The sequence below is a fragment of the Astyanax mexicanus genome, chromosome 4, assembly GCF_023375975.1.
Source record: "Astyanax mexicanus isolate ESR-SI-001 chromosome 4, AstMex3_surface, whole genome shotgun sequence".
In the NCBI taxonomy this organism is placed as follows: Eukaryota; Metazoa; Chordata; class Actinopteri; order Characiformes; family Acestrorhamphidae; genus Astyanax; species Astyanax mexicanus.
Window position 1 is genome coordinate 7,259,507 of NC_064411.1, and position 16,381 is coordinate 7,275,887.

Genomic DNA, 16,381 nt, shown 5'->3' on the forward strand with positions numbered 1-16,381 from the left:
ATTAAAGGGTAGGTTTAAAGTATCTGACACTCCAGTGGGCATCAATGGCTGAAAAAGAGAAACAGGATTGTTGTATTGAGCAGTGTAACCCTTTTTCCTTGTTGAAAAAGAGGAGTAGTATTAAAATGAAAAGAATATTCAATATACCACTTTTGCCTGCTAGTGGTCTAAGAGAGGGGTCCATCTCTTGAAGCATTAAAGGTTAGATGGATAAAGATAACAAAAAATATACATTACACCAGCAGGATAACAAGGAAGTGACTTACACAGACATATCTTGGGTAAAATAAATGTAAACTTGTATAAAAAATAACTGAACTGTAATGTTTGACGGTTTAGTGTACAAATCTTTTTAAGTACTAAACAAAATTAAAATATTAAAAATACATTAATTAAATGGGTCCAAAATTCATAAAATTTTGGTCAAAAATGTTATTCTTATTGCAAACACATATATATATATTTAACCTTTTGAAAAAAAAACCTGTTTTGTATCACTACCCTTCTTATGTGCAACATGAGTCAAAAATTACCCGCATTCATTTTCTATGGTAAGTCATGTATGGCTGAGTGTTTCTATGATATATATTAGCAATAAATTAATTCAGTCATTCAATATCCACAGGATTCCTCAATTAACTTGTTTTAAATCATAGTACACCCTTATTTTTTTTTTCCTTTTTTACGTTTTGAATAAAACGTTTTTTGGTATCACTACTCCTCTAATGCACAAATGGGTCAAAAATGACCCACATTCGTTTTCTATGGAACTTCAAGTATGGCTGAGTGTTTCTTTAGCACAAATCTTCATTTTTATTTTCCTTTATTACTTTATGAATAAGCTTTTGTATTTATACATCAGATTTACACATACGGGTCAGACATGACCCATATTTACTATTTCACAGCTCAGCACAGATCTAGTCTCACAACTCTGTACTGTTTTCCAATAACATTACCTTATAAAATATGTGATATCTGTAGTAAAAGATAACTGTACATAATATTAAATAGGTTTAGGTTACCTTGAGAGTGAGTACATTACCTGTTAGAAAGTTATAAGTAATTATTATTAGCTATTAGCTGTTCATATTCTATTTTAGTTATTTAAATCTACTGTACTTATTTAACTATTGTACTAGCTTAGCTAAGTACATTGGTAGGCCATTTAGCAAAAATGGTATTTTTGTGATAATGATATTCCTAGGGACAATAACATGAAGTATTTAATTTATTTAAAGAATAAACTCCTTAAACCAAATAAATAGTAAAGGTTTATATAGTACAACAATTTCAAACATTCAGTAGACACATAAAACTGTAAACCATTTGTAGAGTTTATAAATAAATGACCAAGATTCTGACTTTTATACACAGATATACACAGTCATGGCCGAAAGTGTTGGCACCCCTTAATTTTTTCCAGTAAATTAAGTATTTCTCCCAGGAAATTACTGCAATTACACATGTTTTGTTATACACGTGTTTATGTTGTTTGTGTGTATTAGGACAACACAAAAACAGAGGAAAAAAAAAAAAAGAGAGAAGTTGACTCAATAGGCCATGGGTCTTCCAGCAGGACAATGACCCCAAACATACGTCAAAAAGCACCCAAAAATGGATGGAAACAAAGCGCTGGAGAGTTCTAAAGTGGCCAGCAATGAGTCTGGATCTAAATCTCATTAAATACCTGTGGAGATATCTTAAAATTGCTGTTGGGAGAAGGCACCCTTCAAATATGAGAGACTTGGAGCAGTTTGCAAAAGAAGAGTGGTTCCAAATTCCAGTTGAGAGGTGTAAGAAGCTTGTTGATGGTTATAGGAAGCGATTGATTTCAGATATTTTTTCCAAAGGTTATGCAAACAAATATTAAATTGAGGGTGCCAATAATTTTTTCCAAGCTTTGTGCAAAATTATTTCAAATTTGCCTTTTTTCCCCCTCTGTTTTTTGTGTTGTTCTAATACACACAAACAACATAAACATGTATATAAAAAAACGTGTAATTTCAATAATTTTCTGGGAGAAACACTTCATTTGCTGGAAAGAATTCAGGGCTGCCAACACTTTCGGCCATGACTATAACAATAATAATAATAATAATAATAATAATAATAATAATAATAATAATAATAAATAAAATGCTTTGAAAGAAAAAGGAATACCCTGTATCACAATTTAGATTTTTGAAGTTATCTACTTTTCTAAATAAAAGCACCAATGTAATTATCTAAGTACAGTACTTATAACTAAAAGTTATGCAGTAGATTTAGCTAACTAATACAGAGTACTCAACAGCTAGGTAATAATAATTGCTGGTAACATTATATTTACAATGCTTCAATTAAACCCTGCCTATGGTGTCTGCATTTGGGTCTACCCACTTAACCACCCTGTAAACTACCCTGTGTGTGTGTGTGTGTGTGTGTGTGTGTGTGTGTCACTATAAGAAACATGCTGCAAATACTAAATAAGTATTAAATGTCATCAGAAATTTTCTAAAGTTATGTTAAAATAATTAAAAGCAGCACTGAGTTGTGAGACAAGAGCTGTGCTGAGCAGTGCTGAGCTGTGAAATAGAAAATTTGGATTGTGTCTGACCTCTGTGTGTAAAACTGATGTTAAAACAGAAAAGCATCTTCATAAAGTAATGTTTTTAAAATTAGTGCTAAAGAAAACCTCAGCCAGACATGACTCATAACAGAAAACGAATGTGGGTCCTTATTGACCCATGTTGTGCATTATTGCGGTAGTGATAAAAAATAGGTATTTTGTTCAAAAAAGGAAAAAAATATATAAAATAAGGATGCACTATGATTATAAACAAGTTAATTGAGAAATACAGGGGTTGGACAATGAAACACCTGTCATTTTAGTGTTGGAGGTTTCATGACTAAATTGGAGCAGCCTGGTGTTCAATCTTCATTAATTGCAAGAGTAAGAGCACAGTTTTACTCTAAATATTGCAATGCAAACAACATTATGTGTGACATACCAGAGTTCTAAAGAGGACAAATTGTTAAATTGGGTTTTGTCCCAATTTGGGTAATGTCAGCATAACACCAAGAAGCACCAACCACATCCAACAGGATTAACTGTGGATACTGTAAGAGGAAGCTGTCTGAAAGGGATGTTCGGGTGCTAACCAAATCAAATCAAATCACGCAGAATTCAATGTGCACCTCAACTCTCCTGTTTCCACCAGAACTGTCCGTCACCACAATAAATTATTGTGCTCTACAACCAGGTGTTTCAGCTTCATTGTCCAACCCCTGTACATTGGATACTGAATGATTGAAATAATTTATTGCTAAGATATATCATAGAAAAATAACACTAATCCATACATTAAGTTCCATAGAAAACAATGGGTCATTTTTGACCCATGTTGTGCATTAGAGTGGGTGTGCATATGTTGCGCATCAAAGGGTAAATAAGAAAAAAAAACCACAACACTCTTGCTTCAACTTGACTGTGACATGCAAAAAACTCGCAGATTTCTCTTGTCCACAATTTCTGACAGGAGAGTTTTCATATCCTGTGCATCATTGCAAATAAATGTGAAAGGATATATAATTTCCTCTTTTTTGTCAGGATCTGTCTCAATGCTGAGGGAATTCAACTGCTCCAGTGCAGATTCAGCTTCTTCCTTTTCCATTGTAAGAAACTGTGGTGCAATAACAGCAGAATTGAACAGCTTTGCATGGTCTTTCACCCATTTGTGGACTTTTGGCATGTCATGGATGATTTTGTTTTCCTGTAAAAAAAAATGGAAGTATTCTATGCATTTGCATTTAAAAAACAATTAAACTACTTTGTAAACTTTGTACAGTTGTGTTGTTTCTGTGTGCATTATAATATCATTATATTTAAATAAATAAAAACACCAAATACGTTTTTAATATTAGTATAAGAAAAGCTCTGCTATTACAATTGCCAAATTAAATGTCTCTATACAAAAATTTTAAAGATTTTAGTGTTACCATGTTTCCAAGGTGTTCCAGTTCAGACTTCTCTCCAGGTCCAGTCTATAGGAAAATGTAAAAATAATAATCATATACTATTATTTGATACACATTCACCATTTCTATTCAGATCATGGCTGACATTATAATTTATTATTAATTTATTAATAATGATTAAATGTTTTTTTTATTTTAACACAATTTTTAAACATATCTTTACCTTTAATATTTATCAACCAAATTGCAAATATTAAACTTAATAATGCTATGAAGATATTCTAAAAAAATATGTTTTTATTTTCTTATTTCTTACCATTGTATCTGTGTTTTCGTTTGTATCCTCTGTAATGTCCTGTACCCAAGAGAAAAACAACGCCATTACAATAATACTTGGCAAAATTACCTTATCATTCCCAAACTGCAGTTTATCGTATGTAAAATTAGATAGAGCTCATGTTACATTCATTAACATTTAATTACACCATATTGGCAAAACGAACGAATGTCGGTCTTATTATACATCAGTGCCTTTTAATTTATTTTTAATAAACAAATACCTTCATTAGCACAATATGCCCTACAGAGCTGCGATGAGAGAAGACTGTCTCAAAGACTTCAGGTGTAGCAAGTCTGTCTCCACAGCTGGGGTTCTTCATTTCCTCAATGCCATCATAGAAGTGCCAGTCAGATTCAGTGCTGAGCCGATGAAAGCACACAAAATGATTTGCGTCCATCAAATGGTAGGTAACTGCTGCAGTTTCATAGCTGTTAATTAAATAATAAAATAAATCAAATGTAATTTTCTTACGCTGTGTTGCTTCGTTTCATAGACAAGATTTCCATTTGGGGAATGCTTTAAATAGTACAAGGCATATTCATCGGTATAAGGCATATTCCGCCAAATAGGTGCCATTTCTGTAAATGTAAATCCTGTATATTCTGTAAAAATATTATTTTCATTATATATATATATATATATATATATATATATATATATATATATATATATATATATATATATATATTTATTTATTTTTTTTTTTACCATTTTGTTCCATAATATTTAAGGTAAAATACACTTTTTAGATGTGTCCCTGGGTTTGTACTCATTCCTGTGAGTGTAACACATTACCCCATCTGAGTAATTTGGAACATTCTACAATAGGAAGTTACATCTACAACAGGACGTGACATTAGCTGATTCTTCTGAAGATCATGGGAAGACCAAAATTAAGTTCCTTCATTAGTTTTTCTGTATATTTTATCTTATTTTAACGATGACTAAGGAGCTCAATCTCAATGCTCTGTCCTGTTACCTTAATTAATTCTTACATATTATTGTTTTTTTTTTTTAATACTCAAAACATAAAAAGTAGGAGTACCAGTAACAGGAATAAGTGCCAGTAACACTTTAATAAATCGCATGATAGTAAATGTCAATGATCAATTTCAGGCATGGGCCTTCTTGATATAATAAAAATGACTTTGCATCGTTTAGAAATATACAAAGTGCATGCATATATAGTGATTTATTTTGCAAAAAAAATGTAAGGAATTAGTGGAATTGCATTTAAACATGCTTTTTAAATTTCACAAGATTTTGTGACAGGAATTTAAAAAATTTAACCATCCACGGGTTTAAAACCTTGTAAAATATTAAGTAAAGCTGTGAGAGATTGACTAATACATATTTTCAGTAGTTCAATATGTGTTTTTTTTTTTCAAGAGTTTCAACAAGCAAATGGCACTAATTCAGTGGAATTGACCATAAATATTCTTATAGGTTGCCCGAACATAATTACCTTTGTCCAAGAATCTGCAGGGTTAATGGCAAAGCTGTTGGCTGCATTTTTGGCTCATTTGTGCTCTGCACTGTTGAGTCAATGGCTACCATGATGAATGCTGGTGTACCGTTCACAAATTGTCGCGGTGAGGATGTTCTGGTCCCCTTGCAGATCTTAGCTTTGCTGCTAACAAATTGTATTAGTGTTAGGGTTTACATAAACTTACAATTTCAATTGTAATGTATACACGTTAGATAATTCTACATATGTAGTTTTCATACATAATAATTTCTTAGTTTCTTGTTATTTGTCTGTGCATAAACAGCTACTAAAAGGCGTTACCTCTTTCTCTGACATGACATTGACCTGGGACACGACCAATCATCTAGTCTGTGCTGCAGTTCTGAAAGGTCTTCACACCTGTTGATAATTTCATTATTGTCAATATAAAGTGTCACTATATTTGTGTAACAAAAAAGTATCTTTAACAAAAAAAAAGCCAAATGTACTCACCACACATCTACAGTCCTGTCAGTTTTTGTGAGAGAAAGGAGTGGACAGTCGTTTGCATCACATTTTAAAATCCACTCAGTCTTCTGCACATAATCGAGACGACTGACAATGAAGTCATTCTCAGTGCCAAAAGTGTCCCATACAGATTTTCCTTTCAAACGTGGAAAGTTTTTCAGCCATGCCAATTTCCCCTGGAACCATTCTTTAGCCGAAAATAGTCGATGGACCTCTAGTAAAGTCTTGAGCCAGTGATCCTTTGATTGTGCCAGTTCAATCTCATTTAGAATGGACACTCTTTTTTTCATGATCAAGTGAAGTATGTACAGAAGGTTGTCTATTGTACATGTATTGACCATTTTTATTGCCTGACGTTCAAGGTTGCCATGTCCTGACCATGGAGGGGAGCTGTAGCTGGTAGTTGGGCTGGATGAGCAGGCCTTTGGTGGATTGTAGTATTTAGATTTTTTTTTTTTTGTCTTTCTCTTGTGCCATTTTTCTTCTACACTTCCTGGTGCACTTAGAAGACTCTCATTTGGTTCCTTTTTCATACCCCAAATTTTGGTCAGGATAACACCACGCATTCGGCCAGAAACAAACTCGTGCATAACTTGCAGGAAGTCACCAGGTCGTCTGTGAAGTCGATTATGAAGGACAATTCTTTTTGTGGTACGGAACCAGTTTTCAGCTTGAGTATTGGTGTCTCATGACACCTGTCCAGAGTGGCAGGATTGCCATGTAGGGTTTCAGAATGTCCACTACAGCTGGACACCAATGAGGATGGAGCACCTGAAACACATTGCTCTTTACTTTCCTTTGTTTCAAAGAAAACATACTCGAACATCTTTGAAAATGGAGACTGTTGAGCAATTGTTTTGGAGGATGGGTTTGCCAAGGTGTTTCCGTCTTCCAACTTTTTGGTTGTCTTCAGTGCAGACTCCACATTGACAGGGACAGCTTGTGACTTGATCATGTTCTGAAGGTCTTTAAGGCTCTCCTGACAGAAGCTTTCCTCTTTTGTGCAGAAAACATCACAAATGTATGTCATCAATGTATGTACCTCTTCTAATGTTGTTGAGTTCTGTAGCAGAGCAAATGAGTACAGGAACAAGTTTTTGGTTGACTTTGAGCACTTCACTTTTGCTACTTTAGTGCACATGAGTTTTATTATGTGTGCAGAACATATGTGAAGAACTGTGAAACTGCAGTCCTGACCTTCACAGACACTTTCGCATCTTTTGAGATAGTCTAGAATGCTGCACTGACAGAAAGCTTGAATTGATGCATGGATAATTGCCCAGCTGTAATCTGTCTCAATTTTTTGGGGTTGCAGGTGAGACTTAAAGATGTAATAAAAATCTCTGACAAAGCAAGATAGCCAGTGGTGTATTGTTGGCGTACTTTGGTCTGATGACGGCATTTCTGCTACTGCAACTGTAGTTCTGGTAGTCGATGTCGTTGAGGTACACAAAGCATAATACAGAATATTGCTGTTGCAGTATTTTGGCTTTGAAACTACTGTACCAGTGGCATCAAGGTAAAGGAAGAGCTTCTTGTTTTTTTGAAGGTTCTTGACAAGCTGAAGTTGAGAAATCAAATACATATGTGTGATGAATGGTGACATTGATGCACACTGTATGTAATGATGTTTGAGGGGTGTGGGTGGTTCCTTCTCATCTTGATTTTGTTGAATTCTCAGACATTCCAGGTAGGGATTACAGTCCAGTCTGTTGTCCAGGTTTTTCTCACTGGATATTTTTTGAATCACTGTCAGTGAAGGCACATCAGTAAGGTTGCCACTAGCAAGCTTTTCCTCTGATGCTGCTGCCAGTTTCTTGGTGTGTAAATGCATGGGTGAAAATTCTCCCAACTCCTGTTTAAGTTTTTGTCTCAGAGGCTTTCTCACATGTCTGCTGAATGTGGTACCTTGTGAATGGTCTATCTGGCCAGACACTTGCACAGTAACCTCAACATCTTCGTTTCCTGCTGGTGCTTCACAAATAGACATCTTATACAAAGCACAACAGGGAAATTTACATTTGGCTTTTCCATGCCAAAAAGGGGAAGACGTTTTTCTGGACATCATCGACTTGACTCGATTATATGTAAAAGACAGCACACAGTTACTGACCTGGCTAATTTTAGAGGACATAATATCTGTCCATCCATCTCCAAGGACACTGTACCCTCTTTTCATGTTTGGCTTTATTTTGCTCCATTCTTCTTTTGATATGGTTACTGTAAATTCAGATGGGCACTCTGGAGATTCTGAAGATACATGCAACATTTCATCTCTTTCTTTTTTTTCTTCTTCATCCAACTCAGTATCTGAAACTGTTATATCGAAAGCCAGTTGTTTCCTTGGCAATGGTTTTCTCTCTTCTTTCTTGGTGGTACATTTGGGACAGAACCTTGGGGAAATGCATTCGAGGTCCACTATACTTTTGAAACCAACACACCAGGGGTGAAACCAGTCCTTGCATTTACTGCATTGTGCATATGGCTCAGATGGGTTGTTTGGCTGTCTGCACAAACAAAATAGCTCCTCTTCAGATTGTGGTGATTGAGGGCTACAATGCACATTCTAAACAGAGAAAAAAGTAAACTAATATATATTATAACCTCTAAACAACATGTCAAACTTACAGAACTGTGTAAAATGGCCAAAACAATGTTTAAGTTTTTACTAATATGCTGTTTGTAATATGTGTAAACCAACATACCTCTTCTAGTATCACTTGTAGCCCCAGGGACTGAACAAAACAAAATCAACATTAGTTTAGGCAAAATATATATGTTTTAAACTGATTGCACTGTGCCACTGATAATAATAGTGTGTTGTTTACAAATAAGAGTTTCTAAATGTAAACATTAATATATACATTGGACTAAAAAGTATCCTGATCATTCATACTGTTACTGTTCAGTAAAAGCTTTAGACAAACTGATATGTATTATTATTACTACATTTGTATTACTACATGTTATTACAGATGAAAGTATATATTTTAAATGTATTATTATTTTTTTATTATTATTATTATTAAAATCTTACACTTTGTCATTACTGGATCTAGAGTACACAGCTTCATCCACAGTTAATATAAAAGTGCATCATCTACCATTACAAAGAGACCAAACTTGTGATGTTTTTGCGGCGGTCCAAGGATCTAGACCAGCGTTTCTCAACCTTTTTTCTATCACGGCACCCTTTAAGTATATGCGAGATGTCAAGGCACCCCAGTTTACGGACGGACGGACGGACGGACGGACGGACGGGGGGGGGGGGGGGGGGGTGCTGGCGCAGTACTTCAGGTGAGAACGAGGGGTGTTGCTGGCGGAATATGAAATAAAATAGCGCGTGCATCGCGTGGGGGGACAAAAACTTTACAGTGTGTCCCAATTTAGGGGCTGCATCCTTCAGAGGCTGTATTCGAAGACAGATTGCGTCACAGCTGCGCAGTAATACACCGCCTCTGTGGGTCGCATCCTTCAGAGTATGCTGCCTGTGAATTGGGACACACCCCAACACGAGCTGACTCTGGAAAGGAAATATGCACGTGAGGCGCAATATTTTGACGGCACCCCCGATGAAGCCAGACGGCACCCCAGGGTGCCGCGGCACCCTGGTTGAGAAACACTGATCTAGACAAAGAGCTGGAGTTCTTGAACATTGGAGGTCTCCGTGGATCAACACAAAATCAGCAAAAAAATAGTTTTTTAATTTGAATAAAGTAACCATTACACTGTTAAAATTTCTTGATGAGTAGACGAATGGCCGCTACAGTGGTTAGGTAGTGGATTTCAGTCCCATGTGTAGCATGTATTGAAGAGACATGAATACCAATATGTATAGATGCTGTGTTCTCACAATTCTAAAGTAAAAGAGTGCATTCTCATATTGTGCTGAAGTAGTATGTTTTGGTTGGTTGATACTAGTAAAAAAGTGAGGATTTTCTATTGTAGTATCTTGTCACATTACTGGTTTATCTGTAGGTCTCTGTGCTTGGCCGTTGAGGCATGGACCATGAACATAGTGTTATGCTGTGCTTCTGGATCCTTGTTGAGCCAGTATCAGATTGTTGTTTATTGGCTGAATAATAATACATCCTGGCTAAGCCCTATATGCAACTTTAGTTCTTAGATACAGGATTTAACATTTAACCTCCTGTATTATGTCACTAGCAACACCTTAACAACCCTTTCAGGAACCACATAACACCAAAGCAACTACCTGTTACCTAGTTAGCAGGTCCTCAGTTGGCAGCAGCCATCTAATAACACCCTAGCAACTATGTAAAATACCACAGTAACTGTCTGACAGTGCATTTACAACTGTTCTTGATTCATACAAGATATATAAGCACTATAATATTTAGGGAATGCACTAGGGCTGGGTATAAACACGATTTTTCAAAATTTGATTGACTTTTTCTGAATCGATTCAATATTGAGTCAATAAAGAATATTTTAGTTAGAAGTTTTGGTTTGGTGAAGTTTGGTTGAACATGTTGGATATTCATTTTAGTCAGATAATAAGTAAATTTTCAGTGCTACACGGCTGCTATTTTTTTTATAAAATCATCTATCATTTCTCACAATCATTTGTAAAATAGTTTTAACAGCTCAATGCAAATGTTAAAAAACGTGTGAACACAATAATATTGCAAAAGATCCTACCTCTGATGTTTCTGTAAAGATCTTCTGAATATAGCGCCTGTTGTTTAATCTATTAGGAACATGCAGAAATATACATAGCTGTCCCCAGAATCCAGATTCAGGCCAGTAAGGATCATGGATGTTGGCTCCATCTGACTGCAGCTGTGATATCCCCTTCTGGATTGACTCTAAAGTCAAGTCTAACAACCTACACTGTTGAAAGTGAGAAAAAAAGTCACATTTGTTGTAACAAACATTAGATAATAAATGGCACTATCAATTCCTTTGTTGCATAAACTTATTTTATTTTAATAATTAATATTTTAATGCAACTTACCTTTCCAAAGACTTTGAACCTGTAATGGAACATATGTAATTTTTAAAGGGATATAGGAAATATACTGACATGCCAACAGTTATATCAGGGACAGCATTATTGATCACAAAAAGTTTATTCAGGGCTACTTCCCTTCCTGTATATGTTTTGAGGTGTATAACCTCACCTGTAGAATGGTGTAAGTGTAGTTGAACACATATTATCAGAGTTCAAGCGAGACATAAAAGCGGGTGCAGATGGAAGGGATATTTCTTTTTAGAAGTTGTGTAGGTTATTAACATTACTCCATCCACAGTGTGACGTGTAGCGGAAATATATATCATATATGGCTAATATTATCATCCACAGTGAACAGTGCAGTGAGTGGTAATGATTGTGACCAGCAGTGTCTGGCTAGATCTGTCCATGTGAAGAGATAAGCACTCAAGGCTCAAGAACCCACACACACATCTGAGAGGTCAGTGCAGCACTCTTTACCTTCCATAAGACATGACAAAAGTCATGGTACATAACTCTGGTTTCCTTTTTGATGTGTCAGTGTATAAAATTGTGAATTTTGTGTAGTTGTTATTTAAGAAATCCAACATAACACATAGAAAGGGTTTCCCACCGTTTGGTCTTTGCATTTAGATTTTTTAATTTTTTTTGGCTTTCCATCAAATATAATTTAAAAAAAGGTCAGTACAGAATTACAGTGTCTTCTTAAATTTACTTGAAATGTGTTCAGGCCATCTTCTTAGAGTTCTTTACAGTACAGTTTTACGAAACTTTCATAAGCAATAAATAAAATAGAGCAGTAGTTCTCAAACTTTTTAGGCCAATGACCAATGACCAAACTAAAACCTCGAAGTACCACCTACAAGCCATTTTACAGAAACACGTGTAGTTACCACACCCATAGTTATTTATATACAGTAAGATAGTCGTGTAATCCACAAATATACATTTCGTCATATCCTTAGCCAATTGTTCTTCACCTGTTGTGTGAAGCTTGCTCGCATAATTAGTTAAGTTATTTGATTAGTTATTGTTTCTGGTTAATACAGTATTCCTACTGAGACTGTCAGAAGGATTTAGACAAAGGAAAATAAACAACATGGGCTACAGTGCTTTTACCTTATTTATCTATTAACTGTTGTGCAGAAACTGTAGTGAACTGTCGGTGACTGTTTGATTGATGTAGGTTATCATGTCTTGAAATGTTTTACTGTAGGACCAATGAATCTGATGTTAATAATGATAAAACTGTAGTTCTGAGAGTAAAGGAGAGTGTACCTTACATTCAGGTTCTAACTAATGTAATGTTAAGAAAATTACAGGTGGAAACTTCATAGATTTCAGTTCTTAATATTTCAGTGCAAGCAGATGTTTTGTCTCAAATAGATTGCTGGTTTTGTAGGACTCCAAAATGTTTTTTTATGCAGACCTAAAAACATTTGTCATAAGTTTGGTATCCAATTAATCCAAAATGATACAGTAATATCACTTGTTACTAATGTTATTAATGGTATGGAATGTGTTTTTCAAGACTGTCTTGGTTTCATTGGATACCAATTTGATTTGCTCGTTTTATAGGACTCCGAAATTTGGTTTATGCATATCCAATTACTCCAAAATGATACAGTAATATCACTTGATATGCATGACATTAATAGTATGGAATTGGTTCTTCAAGGATTTCATTGTCTGATTTTTTTTGTTTTTATACAATACCGAATGGACATTTTTGGTATCCAATTACTCCAAAATGATACAGTAATATCACTTCAAACATATACCTGGATACATGAGAATAAAATCTTTAAGAAACTAGTTCTGTGATATGATAATTTGATTTGCTTATTTAATATGACTCCTTATTTAACATTTCCAAAACGTTACACTGTTATACGGATAAGCAGGAGTCTTTCTGGTGTATATTTGTGGATTAACCCTCGTTAAATCATGTTTATTTAGGTGTAAAACTAGTTTCTGTTCCATGGTCAGTCTCTGCACAAGAAGCCCAAGTCTACACCTCCGGGTGCGCTGTGCACGCGGCTAGAGTAAAACACTGTTTAGACACGCACTAGGGTTTCGGTGCAGATGGCGTGACCGCGGTCAAACATGGCGCATCATTCTCGTAATAGTTTATAATGCATGACTGCGAACATCAAATCCAGTAATAATTTAATAAATCTTACCTGTAACGTTTGTCAGACATCCTAAACAGACATCCAAATGGTTTTTATTTTCTTCATCTAAATGGTCAAACAGATGACCTACAGGTAGTGTAGCTAACTGAAATCAGTAGCTAACTGAAATCAGTTGAGCGATGCTACAGAGTAAAGTATGTTGCGGTGTAGGGTGACAACACAATTTGCATAATATTCCCATAACACCTTGCACCAATAGTGTAAAAAACATATTAAAGGACTGATTAAAACTTTTAAAAGTATTTTTAATAATGTTCTGCATATGTTTATTTGAAAAGTTTTTTATAGAATTTATATTTATAGTATTTATATTAGGGGTGTCACGATTCTCTAAATCCTCGATTCGATTTCATTTTCGATTTGAGGGTCACGATTCGATTCGATTCTCGATTTTTTTGTTTTTTTTCTTGTTATTATTTTATGCCTCATAAAATTTAAATAATATATTTATTATTATTATTATTATTATTATTATAAATATTATAAATATTATTATTATTATTTATTAAGATATATATGGTAATGCCATCTAGTGACTTTTTTTGGTAGCAACAGTGTGCACTATTAAAACAAGCAGTTTATCAGAGCTGTGTGTGGATGGAGCTGCAGTTCTTCATCCAACCACTAGCAGCAGCAGCACAAGCCCAGCTCTCTTCACTCAGTCACTACTTCAGTACAGCCCAGCCACGGGCTACAGAGCTCAGCCAGTCCGTTTTTACTGTTTCTGTAAACAAATAAAGGTTTTAACCCCACTAACCGGATAATACAGCTCACTACAGTTCATCTTTCAGCCCAAGCAGCTAACAGCAGCAGGTTAGAACAGCCGACACGGAGTCACTGCTCGGATTACATTATAAACAGGTCAGTTAGCGCGCTGCTAACCTCAGGATGTTTATAACTACGGAGTTTAGTGGACACACCACGGCCGCCAGGTAAGTCTTTTAAAGGCTACTGAAGACTATTAAAGGCTATTAGAGTGTAACCCCTGGCTCCCAGGGGTTACAAGAGGTTATTGAAAGCATTATTGGGGGGCAGAAATCAGTACAGGCTGGTTAGATAAGTGATGTGGGTATTGTCTTATAAATATTTACACATTACTTATATCTCTCCTGAAAAGCTTTTATTTTAGTCAGAAACACGCTTGTGTTTACTTTATCTGAGAGAAAGATGTTTTTTTAATTCAATGGAAAGCAACAGGTGTAGTCAATTATAAGTTTAAGATTTTTAATCCACCTCACTGTGATCTATAGTCAGTGTTCTCAAGTCACACTGACACACGCATTTCAGCGAGTTCACACGCTCTCACCTGCGCGCACCCACCCCTCCGTTAGATACAGATACAAAACCTGCGCGCCCAACCCCCGCCCCCCCTCCCCCGTTGGACAGATAAAAAACAGTGATCACACTCCCGCCGACTGCGCTCATGCAGTGGCTATCTCTATTTAAATGAATAGGATGCGCTGTGTTGGTGCCGCGCCATTTGCGTAGCGCGCTGCGCTATTTGCGTAGCGCGCGCGGGAGGGATCGTCGATCCTCTTTTTGACTTCGATACTCGAGATCGTGACCTCATTTCGATTCGATTTCGATAAAATATCGAGATCGTGACACCCCTAATTTATATGTGTTTAAAACATTATTATGCTGGCACTGAAATCTGACTGACTGGGGGTGTTCCAAATTGAAAATAAATAATCAAGGAACATTTATTCAAGGCAATTAAAACTGCTGGTTGGTTCAATAAAAAAAAACTTCCACTTATAAATTAGAAATATGTGCACTTAAGTTCTTTTTTTATCATTTTACTCTTTTTAGTGTTTTTATTTTATTTTTTTACCTTAAAATAAACTATTAAAATGCTTGCCACAAAAATCTGCCCTCATTTTAAAATGATAGTTTATTATTATTATTATTATTATTATTATTATTATTATTATTATTATTATTATTATTGTTGTTGTATTAGGAATATATCTGTCATACGTGCATTATTATTTCTCTGACTGAAAGCGTTAGCTCATCAAGTCTTTCAAAAGACGCTGAGGCATATGGGAAATGTAGTGCTTGTAGGCACTTGTCTTGTAGTTCTCCTCTGTACTTTTCAAACAGAAAAAAATTATCAAATGTTGCCTGAGGATAGAAGTACTTTTAAAAAAAAATTGATTTTCCCCACTGCCAAGATAAAATCCACGTGACTTGTTTAAACAAAACCTGATTCTGCATTCATTTTAGTATTTCAGTGTTTGTTCATCTACAAAAAAAAGATAAAAAAGGAAATATTAGATTTTTTTCTACAAACGAATTAGCCTAGTGAAACTAAATAAAAAATCTGAACAATTATGACTGATACACACAAACCTTTTCTTTGTTACACCGAGTTTAAATGTACATGTTTTTTTCTTTAAATGACCCTAATAATTTCAACCTTTAGTTCTTTTTAAATAGATTATAATATATAAGTATATACATTATTTATTTATTTCATATCCCAGCATGTAGAGTAAAAAAATAAAATGAACAAAAACTTTAGCTGGAGAAACAATAGCACATCCCTGTGGGTACAATGCAGATGTTGGTGATCCTGGTGACCATCTAGTATCTCCGCCATCGTTTCTGGGCCAAAAGTTACTGACTCTCTCACTCACACTCACACACAAAACACAATGAACATCCTCAAAAAAACTTTTTTCCCTACTTCTGTTTCCAACAGAGATTAAATATAATTGCAGTTACTTCAAAATAATCAAACTAACTAAGATCAACGTGTAAACTTTAAGTAAGCAATATTATTATGCATAGAAATATCAGTAGCATGAACTTATTTGATTTCATCATGTGGAAGTGTAAACCATTAATAAACACACTGCAGTTCTAGTTAAATCTGCATTTTTTTATTGACACTTGTAAAGTTTGGTCCTTTAGAAAACCCTGAGTTTCTC

The 16,381-nt window shown here is 35.1% G+C and overlaps 5 protein-coding genes across 8 annotated transcripts in view; 4 read left to right on the top strand and 1 right to left on the bottom strand.

Annotated features, from left to right (window-relative positions):
* The window catches only part of LOC125801168 (zinc finger protein 271-like), a 262,528-nt gene that overhangs the window by 228,688 nt on the left and 17,459 nt on the right, over positions 1 to 16,381 (top strand). The window lies entirely within an intron of this gene.
* Positions 1 to 16,381, top strand: part of LOC125801377 (zinc finger protein 239-like) — a 503,775-nt gene that overhangs the window by 150,759 nt on the left and 336,635 nt on the right. The gene's annotated exons all lie outside the window — the stretch shown is intronic.
* LOC125801193 (zinc finger protein 585A-like) overlaps positions 1 to 16,381 on the top strand; it is an 84,482-nt gene that overhangs the window by 7,462 nt on the left and 60,639 nt on the right. The gene's annotated exons all lie outside the window — the stretch shown is intronic.
* The window catches only part of LOC125801286 (zinc finger protein 239-like), a 297,606-nt gene that overhangs the window by 7,451 nt on the left and 273,774 nt on the right, over positions 1 to 16,381 (top strand). The window lies entirely within an intron of this gene.
* LOC125801187 (uncharacterized) lies at positions 2,999 to 6,989 on the bottom strand. 2 transcript variants are annotated; one of them, XM_049477499.1, is made up of 7 exons: positions 6,261 to 6,989; positions 6,090 to 6,167; positions 5,766 to 5,930; positions 4,521 to 4,728; positions 4,277 to 4,315; positions 3,982 to 4,026; positions 2,999 to 3,755 (listed from the first exon to the last, which is right to left on the bottom strand). In XM_049477499.1, the coding sequence occupies exons 1-7, from the start codon at positions 6,863 to 6,865 to the stop codon at positions 3,462 to 3,464; spliced, it is 1,434 nt and encodes a 477-aa protein (XP_049333456.1). In that variant the 5' UTR covers positions 6,866 to 6,989; the 3' UTR covers positions 2,999 to 3,461. The 2 variants fall into 2 exon arrangements, with proteins under 2 accessions (XP_049333456.1, XP_049333457.1); XM_049477500.1 differs by having other exon boundaries at positions 6,090 to 6,989.

Excerpts from the sequence above, each read along its gene's own strand:
- LOC125801187 (XM_049477499.1), bottom strand. The coding sequence starts at position 6,865 with ATGCACGAGTTTGTTTCTGGCCGAATGCGTGGTGTTATCCTGACCAAA. Across the intron at positions 4,027-4,276 it reads ACGAAAACACAGATACAATG|ACTGGACCTGGAGAGAAGTC; the intron begins GTAAGAAATAAG and ends ATTTTCCTATAG. Across the intron at positions 3,756-3,981 it reads TGGAACACCTTGGAAACATG|GAAAACAAAATCATCCATGA; the intron begins GTAACACTAAAA and ends TTTTTTTTACAG.